The following is a 15216-nucleotide window of genomic DNA, read 5'->3' on the forward strand; positions in this document are numbered from 1 at the left end:
AATCCACATATGAAATCATTATCCTCGAATGCAGCAAACCGAACAATTCTGCATTGAACGTATGAAGCTCTCATAGCTACACAGGATGGCTCAGCAAAATATTAGAATTTCATGTTTAATCATCAATAAATCAATATTTTTTTATTGAATATGATATATTATATGTGAAAACCATTTACAGATGAAGAATATGTAACATATACATTCAATTTAATAATTCAATATTGAGATTTTGCATCGAATCAATGCGTCTAATAATATGGCCAGGGACTGTACTCGTGTAATTCCCGAATTACCCTCTTGGACTCCCCAACTACTAAATTGGCTATGGAATCTTCGAAGATTGTGTTCAATTCTTGATTACATTGCAGTCTTTTTTAAAACCCCAAAGCAACCTCCAATTCGTATTGCTCCATTTCCACGTTCCTCGCCTAAGATACTGTTCAGCGCAATATGCCAAATATGCCTGCCAATGAATTGCACTTCGAGTTTCTCGAACTGATTACCAAAGCAGGAATGTTGACATCGATCATCGGAGAAATCCGAGTAATGAACGCGCTCCTTCTAGCATAATCATCCGGTATGCAATGCCATTGCTGTTTCCGGTGCACATATGGCTATGTCAAAATTGCGCGTGATATGTGGCCCATCATTTCGTAGAACGTATGATGACGTATTCATCATCATCCACCAACATCAGTATTGAATAGGCTGCAGACCTATTGAATTTCGTAATTGGAAGCATGAAAATGAATGAAAGCATGAAAATCAAATTGCTAATTCTACGAATGACGCAAAGGGTGAAAGCCGATCGTTTGTCTCTTCTGAATCAACTGTCAACAATGTATGGCCTCAGCGAAGCAACTTTAATTGAAAAATGTATTTAGTCTGAATGATATTTCATTCAGAGCATTCTAATTAGAAAATACAACGTGGTCCAATGAAAACTTAGTTGGACCACACTGTATTACCGACCAAGGTGGCTGCAAATAACCCAAATTTAATGGGTCTATCTTTCTTTATTACTAGGATACAGGGTGATTCAGTGATGTTCCCTATTTTTTTAGCTAATCTTAACTTATGAACTACCTTACACATTTTTATGATATTCGACTTATATACCCACATTCTTAGTCCTCAGTTGAGTCGATGAAAATAATAAAAAAGTCTTTTTTCAGGCATGGCCCCAAAAAAATCGATAAGAAGGTCTTGAGTCGAAACAACATCCTGTATGTATATTTCAAATTTTATTGACAATTTTGGAAAGACGGGATAAAATGAGTGAAACTGGATGTATTTGGATTTTCCGCATGAAAGTTTTTCAATTTTTAACTTGGGTCAAACCTAGATGTTTCGTTAATGAGGTGGTAGATAATTCAAAGATAAATAAATGACCCTCCTCAAATAGTACTTTTGGAGATTTCTTCCCTGAAATCATCAATCCTTCTTATTTTCTCAATTACTGGGTCCAAATTTCATTGAAATACGAAAGGACATGTCTGTTATTGGGAAAAATTATTAGTAAGGTCAACCGAGACCCAAACACCCCTTATGCTTCAGAGAATTGTCAGAGCATGAGCTCATTGTACATTATAAAAAGGAAAAAAAATGGTATTACCCTGATCTCTTGTATTTTCAATGCAAATAACTGGATTTGGTATGTCTTCAATCAGTTTGTATGAACTTGAATTATGTTCGTCACATATTTTCCGAAGAGATTCGACATTGTGATAAAATACGTAATAACAGAAACTTTTACGTAGAACGGGCAACATAACATTGATTCAAAACCCAAAAATGTTTTGACAAGCCTCATAACCCCACATTTTCCTACTATACAAAGTGAAATGTGTCAAATTTCCATGGCCAACTGAGTGCTAAAATAAAAGTGGATGGAGTATACATTGCTTTTTTTCCCATTATCATCAAGAACACAGCAGAATAGTTGAAAGATACTCAACCTTTAAAATTCAAAGTGTAGATTTGTTGTTTTTGTTTTAAAATATATCTACACTTCTTCCAAATCGAGCAACTTTCCTCCATTTTCATTGTGATCAATTCACGCATACAAGGTGTTTGAAAGTTATGCAGTCATTTATTTATTAAATCTATCCAAAATATGGACATGTCCTCGTTTTTCGATAAGGTTGGGATCTATAGATGAAGAGGATAAAAAATTGTTGATGATTGGTGTTGGAAAAGTACCATTTGGGGAAAACCAGATATTTTTTGAAATTTTGTGCCTCCTATTTATCGGAAAATCTAGATTTGACTCAACCTAACAAAAACAGAAAGATTGTATGCGGAGACACGTATTACATTACTGATTTTTTCTACTCTTTCAAAGTTTGTAAATGAAATTTAAAATTTTTTATAAACAAGATGAAGTTTCGACTCGAAAGCTTTTCATTAAAGTTTTTAGAACCGGACCTGGAATGAGACTTTTTTAATTATCTTAATCGATAGCACTCCTGACAAAGAACATACGAATCGAATATCACAAAAATGTATAGGGTAGTTTATGAGTTATAAGTAATTGAAAAAATGGAGGAAATAAGTAAATCAGCCTGTATCTTGGTTACAAAGATACCCATAAAATAAAGGTTATTTAGGAGAACCTTATTGTCCTCCATCTACCCTGATTGTATACTCAAATCCCAATGAATTACTCTGTATATTCCGAAATTCAGCAATAACATATTTCAATATTAATAACCTCATTAACTAGCTACCGCAAGGATTTCGGACTCTACAAAAACCTGAATATTTCAGAAACTCTGCCCCCTTCCTGTATATCCCAACATAAATCCTGCTTCATAAACTGCCGAGATAAACTTTGTACAACTTTTCAGGAAACTGCATCATCAGTAGGCTTTGGACGTTAGCCAAAGCATCCTTCATTGCCTGCCAGGCTCGTATCTCTTCTTATCCGGGCAATTCGCCATCGCTGCGCTCGTCATTTGTTCCCGTTTTGTCCTGGCGGTTGTTTTGTCAAAGGATCCGTATTAAAGGACCCTTTGCGGGAGCCTCCAGCCGTCTAAGATGCTTTGAATTTAATTATACAGGAAAAAACTTGATTAACGCCTGTTAAGGAAGATGTTGTCGCAACGCGCACGCTGTATCGATTTTTGGAGTTATGAAAAAATATCGGATGACATGACGCCTATTAATTTATCACTGCCATGAGAAACTGATCTCTGTGTGTTCAACACAGATAGTTTGGAAGAAGAAAACTATTTGACGAACTGATCAAACGTCAATCAAAATTTTTCAGTGAGAAGTGGAATTGTGTGGCTAAGAACAGTTATACCAAACTCTTTTCTTAAAGTATCAGATGGTGTGGTCGTAAATCAACATTTTCAGCGGTATTTCGACGTATCAAATTGGATACAAATGTGTTTAAAATGTTGGAATGCCTTTTCGGAGATTAAAAAATATCGACCGTAGGAGATTTGATCATTTGCAATCCGAAGAGCTGGAAGATATTTTAGAGTCTTTAGGTAAGCTCAATTTGCAGGATTTCCGCTTTAAACTGGACAAAGTTGGTATAAATATCGATTCTAAACAGCTGAATTTCCAGCATCCTTCACGACTGCCTCCGAACAGCCATCAGCAATGCATTCAAGACAATCGTCGACTTCAGGGGTACTCATGGTGGGTCCCAACTTTAGGGTTGGAAAAAAAATCGGCAGTGGGAATTTTGGGGAATTGAGATTGGGGAAAAATTTGTACAATAACGAACACGTGGCTATTAAATTGGAGCCGATGAAGTCCAAGGTGCCTCAGTTACATTTAGAATATAGATTTTACAAGATTTTGGGCAACCACGAAGGTAAATATACCACTTATTATTGATTCATTATCAGTATGATCACTTTCCGAGTTTAGGATAAAAGCATCGAAGATGCACTGCCGAAAGTAATATCAGTCGATCTACCTATTCTCGGTAAAAATGAAATCCAGAACAAGAATTGTTATCATTTGCTTACAATGTTGAAGCTTATGGCAATAATCGAACTGAAGTATGAAACTTAAAACGAAACTTCATAATTCTCCACATATATCAAGTGAAGTTTATTCTAGTATCTATTAATTCAACTATTTCACGTGGAAAAAATAACTGCGTGTCACTTATTTCCATGAAGAATATGTAGATTTTAGTTCACGAGCTATTTTTTCTGGTTCTTAAATCATTTCTTATAATATCTGCACTGCAGATCAATTCCACAATTTATATACAACAATTTTATGGTTTTCTGTTTGTTCTATTCAAATATATTCACTTCTATATCAAGAGCAACCTGAAAAAAGATCATCAATAACTCATGCACTACCAATGTCTACAATCGAATTCATCAAGGTCATCATAGACATTTACCAAAGTCTAGACTCTAGAACGACACTCATTGACTTCGTTTTGTACAGAGACCAGCGCATTCGCTAAATTGCATCTCGAAGTTTCATCATTCTGATTATTTCAAAAATTGTTGGATCTATTTAGGAATCGAATTATCAAGCTGTATTTTACCTCAATAAATTTTGGAATTGACTCTGGTTAGGTCAGAAAGCCAGAAAATTGACATTTTTGTGCATTTTTATACAGGGTGTCTATAAACAAATGCGAAGGACTTTGGGAAATGATTTCTCAATGAGAATAAGCAGGGGTAGTTCCTATAAATTTTGTCCGAAATCGACCTCCATTTTAAGATACAGCCTTTGGAAGGCGATGACGATTTGACAGTTTTTGATTTTTTTATAAGGGTTCTAGAAAAACCATGAGTCATAAAACTATACATAATATGAAGCACTAAGTAGATGTTATTCACACAATTTCTTCAGATCTCATAACTTTATTATTAAAAGTTGAAAATAACAACATATATTTTAGCGGGAGGTAGTCATTCTATGGAACACTTATACGATGAAATGGAATGAATAGTGATCAGAACTGCTTGTAAGTTTTTATTCATTCCGAGAAAAGTATCGATTGTATCGAAATTTTGCAATTTTTATCCAGAATTGAATGGGAAACCATAAGAGAATTTTGTTTTTCGAAAATCTATCCAAAGAAAACAATTTTTGAAGGAAAATCTAAAGGGGTTGTTACTTCCAATCCCTAATAATAAAGTTATGAGATCTAAATCAATTGTGTGTGTAACATCTACTTAGTGCTTCATATTATGTATAGCTTTATGACTGAGTGTTTTTCAGAACGCGTAAAAAAATTAAAAACTGTCAACTCGCCATAGCCTTCCAAAGGCTGTATCTTGGAAGGGAGGTCGATTTCGAAAGAAATTTATAGAAACTACCCCTGCTTATTTTCATCGAGGAATCATCTCCCTAAGTCCTCCGCATTTCTTTACAGATATCCTGTATTGCATATTCTCTATTGAAGAATTTTTGAGATCTAAGATACCAATTCACGAGTGATAGAACATAACTCAACTTGAATGTTCATCAAAATTATTGATTCTCAGCTGTCCCCAATTTCTTTGGATATTTCCACAGAAAAAAAAGTTCGATACTTGGAATGTCATCATTAAATTCGGTTAACCCTTATACGGTGAAAAAAATAAGCTATAGTTGTTCACCTGAAAGAGTAGACCTTCCTATCTTCCAATTCTACATGCACATACAGAATATCTCTGTTTTTCCAAGTGCGACGAATCAATGTTAAACACCTCACGTACGTGGATATCCCCAGCGCCTTTAAAAAAATAAACACTTGGTAGCAACCCTCGACGGTCCTGTGAATGGGGGTCTCGGAAAGATTACGTAGGACTACGTTGGAAAAGTGCCTCATCCGTTAATGAACACACGTTCCCTTAATAAATTAATCTGGCAGTATCCCCCAGGAAGCGACGATGTAAATTTTCCGTCTGCTTTTTGCCACTATCCTTGCGGAAACGCCAGGCGCTGCGGGTGTTTGTGCGAGCCTTCCCGTTTGTTTAGGTCTTCTTGAAGGTCCAGGTTTTATATGACGTCAGAATTGACACAAATGGATGACATCCGATGAGAAGGTACAAAAACTATGCATGGTGTGGCAAATGAAACACTTTATTCGACTTCATCTGATCTCACTGATCAGTTGCGTCAAGTTTATTACTGAACGCGTGTAATACGCCCAGGCCCGTACTGGGAGCTTCTCGGAATCGCGTCTAACTTTGAGGGATGATAGCTTCATCATCTCGAATGTTGACAAAGTTTAGTAAGTATCGTCCGATTATTTTTAAAGATATATCGAATTAACTGCACATACACGTGTATTTTATGTTTATTTGCAGTAGGGGACGTTGATAAGAGGTTATTCGTACGATTTTGTAAAGTGTATTTCTGAACGTAAATTCAACCATACTTTGATTCCACTTGTAATTAACGTACGAGGATGTATTGATATCTAGTTAGCCTAGACCAGTTCCATGCATACAAAAAATATTGCGTTACCATAGCAACGAGCATTGAAAGTGTCAGAGTGAAGTTTGAGGTCAAAAAAGTAAACCAGAGTTACGCAATGAATCAAAAGAAAGATGTCCACAGAAATTGTGAAAATCGAAAAATTGGAGTATCGAGCCATCATCAAGTATCTGTATTTAAAAGGGTTAAGAAGTAAGCAGATTTACGAATATATGCTTAATAACCTTGGTTATCAATGTCCTTCGTATGCGACCGTGAAAAATCGGACTGCAAGCTTCAAAAGAGGTAAATTTTCCATTGAAGATGATGACCGATCTGAAGGCCAGTTTCTGTGTCAGTTCATGACATGATTTCAACAGAACATCGAATTGGGCTGAAACGGATATCTGAAGCACTGAATATTTCATACGAACGCGTTCATCATATAGTTCAAGTCAATTTGGACATGAGAAAAATTGCTGCAAAATGGATCCCCAAATGTTTGAATGTTGATCAAAAACGTGCAAGGGTAGAAGCATCGCGTTCGATCTATCCAAAGGTGTTCTGTCTTTGCAGGACAACGCCCCTGCACACAAATCTTTTGTTGCCATGCAAAAAATTTGTGATTTAGGGTTTGAATTACCAGAACACCCCCCCTTGTTCACCATATTTGACTCCATCCGACTATCATCTTTTCCCCCAACTGAAAAAAAGGTCGTAAATTTTCTTCCAACGAGGAGGTAATAAAAGCTGTGGAGGTCTGGTTTGCAGAGCAAGATGAAACATTTTTTTTGAAAGGTCTAGAGACGTTGCAGGTTCGCTGTAATAAATGTATCCAATTAAGAGGAGAATATGTTGAGTAATAAAATATTTTGTCATTGAAATTTTGTTTGGTTCTATGGTAGGCTAAGAATTTTTCAATATATCCTCGTATGTATTTCAACTCGATACGGTATCCAACAATACTAAGCGTGTCCTGATCGTGTTTTTCCAAAGTATTTTATACATTCAATAAGAGGTTCGAAACATTACATCAACGTCGAATGAAAACCATTCAACAACCCGTTACTGAAACCATAAAAAAAAACGTTTGCTTATCGTGCTTACACAACCATAAATCGTTAAAAAACAAGAAACGTTACATTATCGTTGAACTTGAACCATTCAACAACTTGTAACCCCAACCACCAATATGAAACGTTTCAATAACGTATTTCCTAAACGTTTAGGGAGTAGGAAACATTACGTCAACATTGAACTACATTTTCGTACACTACTAATTGGGTAATTCTCACCGAGGAAAAGATGGTTGAAGAGCTGGGTATCAACTTCAGTAAAGACCTAAACAAGAGAGGCAGAAGAAGTAGAAGTTTTCATTCAATCAACGCTACGTAAATTCTGAAATTCCAGGTAAAATTCTGGTGATATCTCAGAATCAACGGCAAGCTTTAGCTAACGTTATTTCGAAACGAAATTGCAACGTTTTATTTCCGTAGGATTTTTGTCATGAAGAGACCGGTTGCTACGTGTAGGAAACTTAGAGATAATTGGGGATGTAGATGTAGATTGCACTGCATTCAGAAGAAATCCCGTTACATTATCGTTGAATTTAAACCATTCAACAACTCGTTACCCCAACCACCAGTTTGAAACGTTTCATTAACGTATCTCCAAAACGTTTAGGTTAGGTAGGAAACATTACGTCAACATTGAACTACATATTCGTACACTACTAATTGGGTAATTCTTATCAACGTGGTCCTTTTTAAGACTATACGAGCTAAGGAGGTATGCAGGGGTGGTTTTTATTTGAGAACCTTGCTTTTATTCGATGTCAATGTACGCAAATTCTGAAATTCTAGGTAAAATTCTACTGATTTCTCATGAAAAGGCGTTTGGATTGGTGATTTGGGGTGAAAAGATGTGTTTTATCTTTTTTTGAATGAAAGGACCTACCTTTGAAGACTCCCCGTACAACCATCCTCGGCGTTCAAAGCCGCCAAGGACCCCAGAACGCCTGGTCGCATTCCTACGTCCTCCTCAAACCCTCAATATTCGATAAAGAATATTCCGTATATGAATTCCCGAAGGGCCACTGTTCCGGAACGTGGGACAGTCGACGAAATTAGGAACGGGGAATCAGACACTCGTAAAAATATCCCCGGACTACGTATCCGACCGTCCCCGGAGCGGAGGGTGCGGAAGTTCATTTCTGCATGACACTGGAATCGAAAAGTCGGTGGGATGATCGGAGAACGGGTAGACCGAATATCGGGTATTGGATTCTCTTTGATAATGATGCTGTTAGAATGCCGAAGTTCGACGGAGTTTTCGAGATTGTATACATTATAGGAACGCAGGGCGTCGCGATATCGGTGGAAATGCATGCCGGAGATTGAACGGTGCTCAGGATGCGGCCTGTGCGCAGTTGGTTTCATTGAATATCCAGATTATTTAAAAAAAAATTTTTTGAATTTAACCTCCGTAAGTTTTCATCAATTTTCAGCTAAATGTGTGCCCGAATCTAATAGTTATGTCGTTATTATCCTAACCAAAGATTATAGAGTAGAAAGATAGGAAACGAAGTGACTAAAGTGATGTGAGCGCCATCTGTGTTTCAAAAGTGTTTTTAAGGCCCTGAGACTGGTTAAAATATGAATTCGAGGGACATTTGCAGAAACATATGAAAGTTGGTGAAATTTCAGATGGCCATTCTGATCAGAGAGTGAATTTTTTGATTCTCGTACCGCCTTTTGTTTATCAAGCTCGTGCATACCCCATTCACTTTCATTTTAGCACTCGGTTGGCCATGGAAATTTGATACATTTCACTCTGTATAGTACGAAAATGTGGAGTTATGACGCTTGTAAAAACCTTTTTAGGTTTTAAATCAACGCTATAATGCCCGTTCTACGTAATAGTCTCAGTAATTACGTGTTTCAACTCAATGTCGAATCCCTTCGGAAAATATGTGACAAACATAATTGAAGTTTATACAAACTGATTGAATTCATACCAAATCCAGTTATTTGCATGGAAAATACAAGAGATCAGTATAATATCATAAAATGCACTAGCTTGAGGAAAGTTAATGTTTGTTATCTTCTTTGGCTAAAGTTTGAATACGTTACATCAGTTTTAGATTTCAAAAATATTAACCCGAAGATGAAATGCATATGATGCAGTGGTTGGTAATCAGTATCTCCATTGACGTATTGTGGATTTTAGAATATCAGGGTATAACTATTTGAATGAGCGGACCTGAATTCAAAATAGCACTTTCTGAAACCCTGTCTCTTCTTTCAATCACTTTCGGCATTTTCGTAATAAAAATTGATATTAGTTATGGCAACGGCGTTATGACATTAGCGACATTTCATGAGTTCCAACCTGACTCCGTTCTAGTTACAAAAACTTGAGAAAATTATTTCATGGCAACCGACTGCTAAAATAAATGTGATAATATTCATACTCGGTGAATAATAAAAAATTATGGGCGTAGGATCACAAGAAACACATAAAAGTGTAACGCTGTAAATTACTCGTTCAACTTCATAATACTATGGAGTAGCCAGAAGGGTAGCAACCCTTCGTAGATGTTGAAGACATCGAGCTTCATCACTCAGGTGAATGTAATTTCCAGATGATTTGCTCAACCTATATATTGAGAGTTCTAGATCATTTGCGTCTCCTCTAAAGGAAAGCTTATGTACAAATTTTTCGTCTTTGCAAACATGCTCAAAATTTATATCTACTTTTTAACGCCATCTCTGTACCCTGTATTTCTGGTAAACCAGTGACCTGAAAAATCTTGCTGCATCCGTCGAAGCAATCAGAAGGGGTTACGTTTGTAGGATTAAACGGGTATGGTGTGGTATCAAAGAGATATGAACCTAATGTTATCGACTGATCTTTAGCTTCTCTGAAACGACCAAAATCTGCTGCCACAATGAAACATCAATGACAGTTAAATCCATTTTTCCAAAACGAACAACCCAAACTGCATTGACTTTTTAGAGTAGGTTGTTTTCAGGTATTCCCAAGGTTTTTCATCTTGGAACCTGCGGCGGAAGATACAACGCGTTAGTCCTCGAACTCCTCGGTCCCAGTCTAGAGGATCTCTTCTCGCTGTGCAACCGAAGATTCAGGCTGAAGACTGTGCTCATGATCGCCGATCAGCTGCTGACCAGGATAGAATACGTTCACAGTAAGAGGCTGATATTTCGCGACGTCAAACCGGAAAATTTTCTGATTGGTAGGTCGAGGACTAAGAAGGACAAGGTTATCCACATCATCGATTTTGGACTGGCCAAGGAGTACATCGATCCTGATACCAACAAACATATGCCGTATAGGTAATCACCCTATGATTCACCTTCCTAAAAGCTTTATTGAAGCAAATTTTAAGATGTAATTCACACAAATTCCTAGACCCCAATGATAAATACGAGGATATATTAAAAAATTCTTAGCCTACTATAGAACCAAACAAAATTTCAATGTCGAAATATTTTATTACTCAACATATTCTCCTCTTCATTAGATACATTTATTACAGCGAAGCAGCAACGTCTCTAGACCTTTCAAAAAAAATGTTTTTTCTTGCTCTGCAAACTAGACCTCCAAAGCTTTTATTACCTCTTCCTTGGAAGAATATTTACGACCTTTCAAACTTTCTTTCAGTTGGGGAAAGAGATGATAGTCGGATTGAGCCAAATCTGGTGAATAAGGGGGGTGTACTAGTAATTCAAACCCTAAATCACGAATTTTTCACATGGCAACATGAGATTTGTGTGCAGGGGCGTTGTCCTGCAAAAACAAAACACCTTTGGATAGCTTTTTGCGTTTTTTCTCTTCAATTTTTTTCCGTAGGTTGGTTAGTAATGTCGAATAGTAATCTCCGGTTATTGTTTTACCCTTATCCAAAAAATCAATCATGATAACTCCATGTCAATCCCAAAAAAACTGAAGCAAGATCAGCAGATTTTCGGACAAGAAACTTCTTAGGACTTAGATAACCAGAGTGTCGCCATTCCATCGATTGTTGCTTTGTTTCTGGATCGTAGAAATGTACCCAAGTCTTATCCATAGTAACAATTCGGTTTAAGAAGTCTACATCGTTTTCAAATCGAGCACAGATCGAACGCGATGCTTCTACCCTTTCACGCTTTTGGTCAACATTCAAATAGTTGGGGATCCATTTTGCAGAGCTGATTCAGTTTCGTAGTCTTTTCCTTGTTGTGCATAATTCCTGTTTTGAAACTCAGTAACGAAATAAAAATAATCAAAAATCAATGTTTTCATTCAAAAATATAGATATGTTTCGAACTATTAGCCTCTTGAGAAGTTGTCCGGAATGTTCTCGGATTCTCATGTGAAGAATGACAAATAATGAAAACAATTCCTCGAAAAACCATACTTATACCATTCAACTCCATATAATATCCTACTTCAGTTTTGCTTCGTGCCCTTTTCAGAGGAGGTGAATATTTTTATGAATAAGCTCTTGTCTTTTCAATCATCACCAGAGTTCCGTGAATATTCGTGATTTTTTCATTCGAGTTGAATTAACTTCGAAAATGAGTTCTTCGCAGGTTTGGTACAAGGATGTGCTGTAATTATTTCGATGCAAATTTCAATACATTATCGTTTTTTCAATGCGAGGCTGAAATCTATACAATTCCAATATTTTTAATCGATTATTTCTACTCATAGTGATCGCAACTTGAGGTGAAGATCGATATTTTTAATTCAATATTCTTGAAGGTTCTGATATTTAAATCATTATTCTCATCATATAGGATGCTCTTTATAATGAATTTTTTCTTGTGATTCAGTTTCGTCGTTATTTTCCTCTTCAAACTTACTTCATGCTTTCAAAATCAGAGATGAAATTGAAATAACAAGAACAAAAAAAGTCATCCCAGAATATAGATATTTCCTGAAATATTAGCCCTTCGAAAAGTTATCTAGAATGTTCTCGAAGTCTTAGGTAAAACTTTATAGATAATGATTACGTTGCCACGAAATACCTCACCCCTACCATTCAATTCGATATACATTCATTCATTCATTCATTGCTGTATCCCGTTGCCGGGAATGAATCTACAAAAAGACGAAAAAAGGAAAGAAACAAAAAGAAAAGAAAAAAAAAGAAAAAAAAAAGTGCGAACAGACTTATAATTTTTCAGGGCCAATTGCGACTGTGTGCTCTCCTGTGACTGTAGAGTCCCAACCGTGACCAACATATCCTACCACACTCCGGGCATGGATAGTCACCAACCAGATCTGGCCGCCGCTGTATCCTTCTCGAGTCTTCATTATAACTGTGTACCAAAGACCTCCACTATGACCTGTCTAATGCTAGTTGTTCCCAGTTATGATTGGCATTAACTGATTTTAGGGATTGATGTAGTGTATCCTTAAACCGTTTGTACTGGCCTCCTGGTTTCCGGGCTCCCTCAGTGAATTCGCCATATAGAGCTATTTTGATGAACGCGATCGTATGAAATATTCAATGCTTCAGATATCCGTTTTAGCCCAATTCGACGGTGTGATAAAATCATGTCATAAACTGCATCGATATTTTCGGAGACTGACACAGAAACTGGCCTTCCCTATCGGTCATCATCTTCAGTGGAAAATTTACCTCTTTTGAAGCTTGCAGTCCAATTTTTCAAGGTCGCATACAAAGGACATTTTTCACCAGTAGTATTAAGCATATCTTCGTAAATCTTTTTACCTCTTAACCCTATCAAAAAAAAACTTGATGATGGCTCAATATTCCAATTCTTCGATTTCCACTATTTAGGTGGACATCTTCTTTCTTTCAATTTATCTGGTTTACCTTTTCTTCCTCAAACTTCACACTGACACTTTTAATGAGTTATTGTTGGTTGCTATGGTAACGTATTATTTTTTTTATGCATGGAACTGGTCTAGGCTAACTAGATATCAATACATCCTCGTAAAACCTCTGTAGAAGTGAAATATTCAATTTCTTAATTCCCTGATGAATAAGGAGATTCATATCTCAATCTCGTAGCCAATTTAGTTGCAAAAAGGATGAATGGATGGCAATTTTAATGGACGTAACACGTTATTTTTACACCAGATTCTTTTCCTCAGAGAACACAGATCGTTGACTGGAACAGCCCGTTATATGAGCATCAACAGTCATTTGGGCAGGGAACAATCCAGGAGGGACGACCTAGAGTCCCTTGGACACATGTTCCTCTATTTCCTCAGAGGCTCCCTACCGTGGCAAGGTTTGAAATGCGACAATCTGAAGGAGAGATACCAGAAAATTGGCGAGACGAAGAAGAACACCCCCATCGAGGTACTTTGCGAGGGTCACCCCGAGGAAATCGCCAACTACATGAGGTACGCCAGGAGGTTGGACTTTTTTGAGACACCCGATTACGAATATCTGCGCAAGATGTTCAAGGATCTTTTCGAGAAGAGGGGCTACACTGACGATGGCATATTCGACTGGACTGGTGAGTGGATATCATACAATAGCTTTCAGAAAAAAAAATTTTAAAAAATAAAGAATACAAACACAAAAAAAATTCAAAACAGTATCTAATAATTTTTGAAATATTCCCATCTTGAACGGAGTACTTTTCATTCATTATTCAACTGGAACGAATGTATTTCCAAATCTATCCAGAGGAGCATTCGAAAGAAAGGAATATACAATATAAAATCGAAACCCAACACTATTAAAAACAACAGAAGTTAATGCTATAATAAAATAGCATCGTTTTGATCTATATCAAAAATTGTGAGTTTTTCTAAAAATCCCTTCAGACGTTTAGTCGTTATTGAAAACCAAAACCTTCTTGCTTCGGTTGTTTTTTTCTGTCCTTCAATTTTCTAATGGCCTCCATCTTCATGCAGCATCAGCAATAGGAGGAGAATCAACTTTGAGTCGATTAATTAATGGAAAACACTTAGTGAATTCATTAAAAACTTCACCACTTTAAAAGGTTATATTGAGATGACGAATTAATCTTTCGAATGAATATTCAAATTTCAGGAATATTCAGAACTTGAACAGAAAATGAACTATAAAAATTTCCTTTCCTTCTTCCCTATGCATCAACAAAGGAAGCTACTTTTATTGATATTACGATAGGAGTGAAACCTTTTGAAGTTCGTTGATTCGATGATAATTTGCAGATAAATTGACTTGGTTGAACAAAGAAGATGCTAGTCAAACGAAAGAGAAAAAGCTGTCTGTGAATTGAAAGGACAGAAGAGATATGGAGTTTCGTGAATTATTGAAAAACAAAGGAAGATCTCCTAACTTGAATCGTAAGATTGTAGGTCCAAATTGTCATGAATTCGAAAAATAAACTTTGAGTTTTCAATATTGTAACTTATTTCTCGAGTGATTCCCAAATGAAGTTTCAGAATACCCACATAATCCATATATAACCCTTTTCTAGAATTCGCTAGGTTTATTTTTCTTCTCTAATCAATTGTACAAAATTATCTTACAATCTTTAGCACACAGGAGGTTGAGCATAAAAGTTGGAAGGCAGTGAAAAAATATGTATTCCTGTATTCGTAAATTCCCCCAAAATATCCATGATATAGTTTGGAAATGTATATCGGAATTTACATGAATCTCCTCCTGGGTACTGTTCTTTCTGTTCTAAGGGCTCGTAAGAGATGGCAATTCATTGAAATCGATATTCTCTTATCGAATTGCTAGTGAACTTTCTAGACATGTTACCAGGGGCGAAAATGCATACGGGAAATTCTGTGGAAATTAGTTACTAGAGAACAATGGCAGATGTGTAGGAAAGTTTCTAT

At 36.5% G+C, this 15216-nt stretch overlaps 2 protein-coding genes across 2 annotated transcripts in view; one reads left to right on the forward strand and one right to left on the reverse strand.

Annotated features, from left to right (window-relative positions):
- Window positions 1-15216, reverse strand: part of LOC123317066 — a 174414-nt gene that overhangs the window by 44860 nt on the left and 114338 nt on the right. The window lies entirely within an intron of this gene.
- LOC123317065 (casein kinase I-like) lies at window positions 3250-14768 on the forward strand. The gene is made up of 5 exons (XM_044903425.1): window positions 3250-3500; window positions 3581-3832; window positions 10427-10748; window positions 13522-13892; window positions 14578-14768. Exons 1-5 carry the CDS (start codon window positions 3413-3415, stop codon window positions 14643-14645), a joined length of 1101 nt encoding a protein of 366 aa, XP_044759360.1. The 5' UTR covers window positions 3250-3412; the 3' UTR covers window positions 14646-14768.

Source organism: Coccinella septempunctata, chromosome 7 (genome assembly GCF_907165205.1).
Source record: "Coccinella septempunctata chromosome 7, icCocSept1.1, whole genome shotgun sequence".
NCBI classification, from domain to species: domain Eukaryota; kingdom Metazoa; phylum Arthropoda; class Insecta; order Coleoptera; family Coccinellidae; genus Coccinella; species Coccinella septempunctata.

What these genes read in the sequence shown, in the direction of transcription:
- LOC123317065 (XM_044903425.1), top strand. Translation starts at nt 3,413, where the DNA reads ATGCCTTTTCGGAGATTAAAAAATATCGACCGTAGGAGATTTGATCAT. An exon ending in GATTTTGGGCAACCACGAAG is followed by an intron (nt 3,833 to 10,426) that starts GTAAATATACCA and finishes GGTTGTTTTCAG; the next exon opens with GTATTCCCAAGGTTTTTCAT. An exon ending in AACAAACATATGCCGTATAG is followed by an intron (nt 10,749 to 13,521) that starts GTAATCACCCTA and finishes TCTTTTCCTCAG; the next exon opens with AGAACACAGATCGTTGACTG.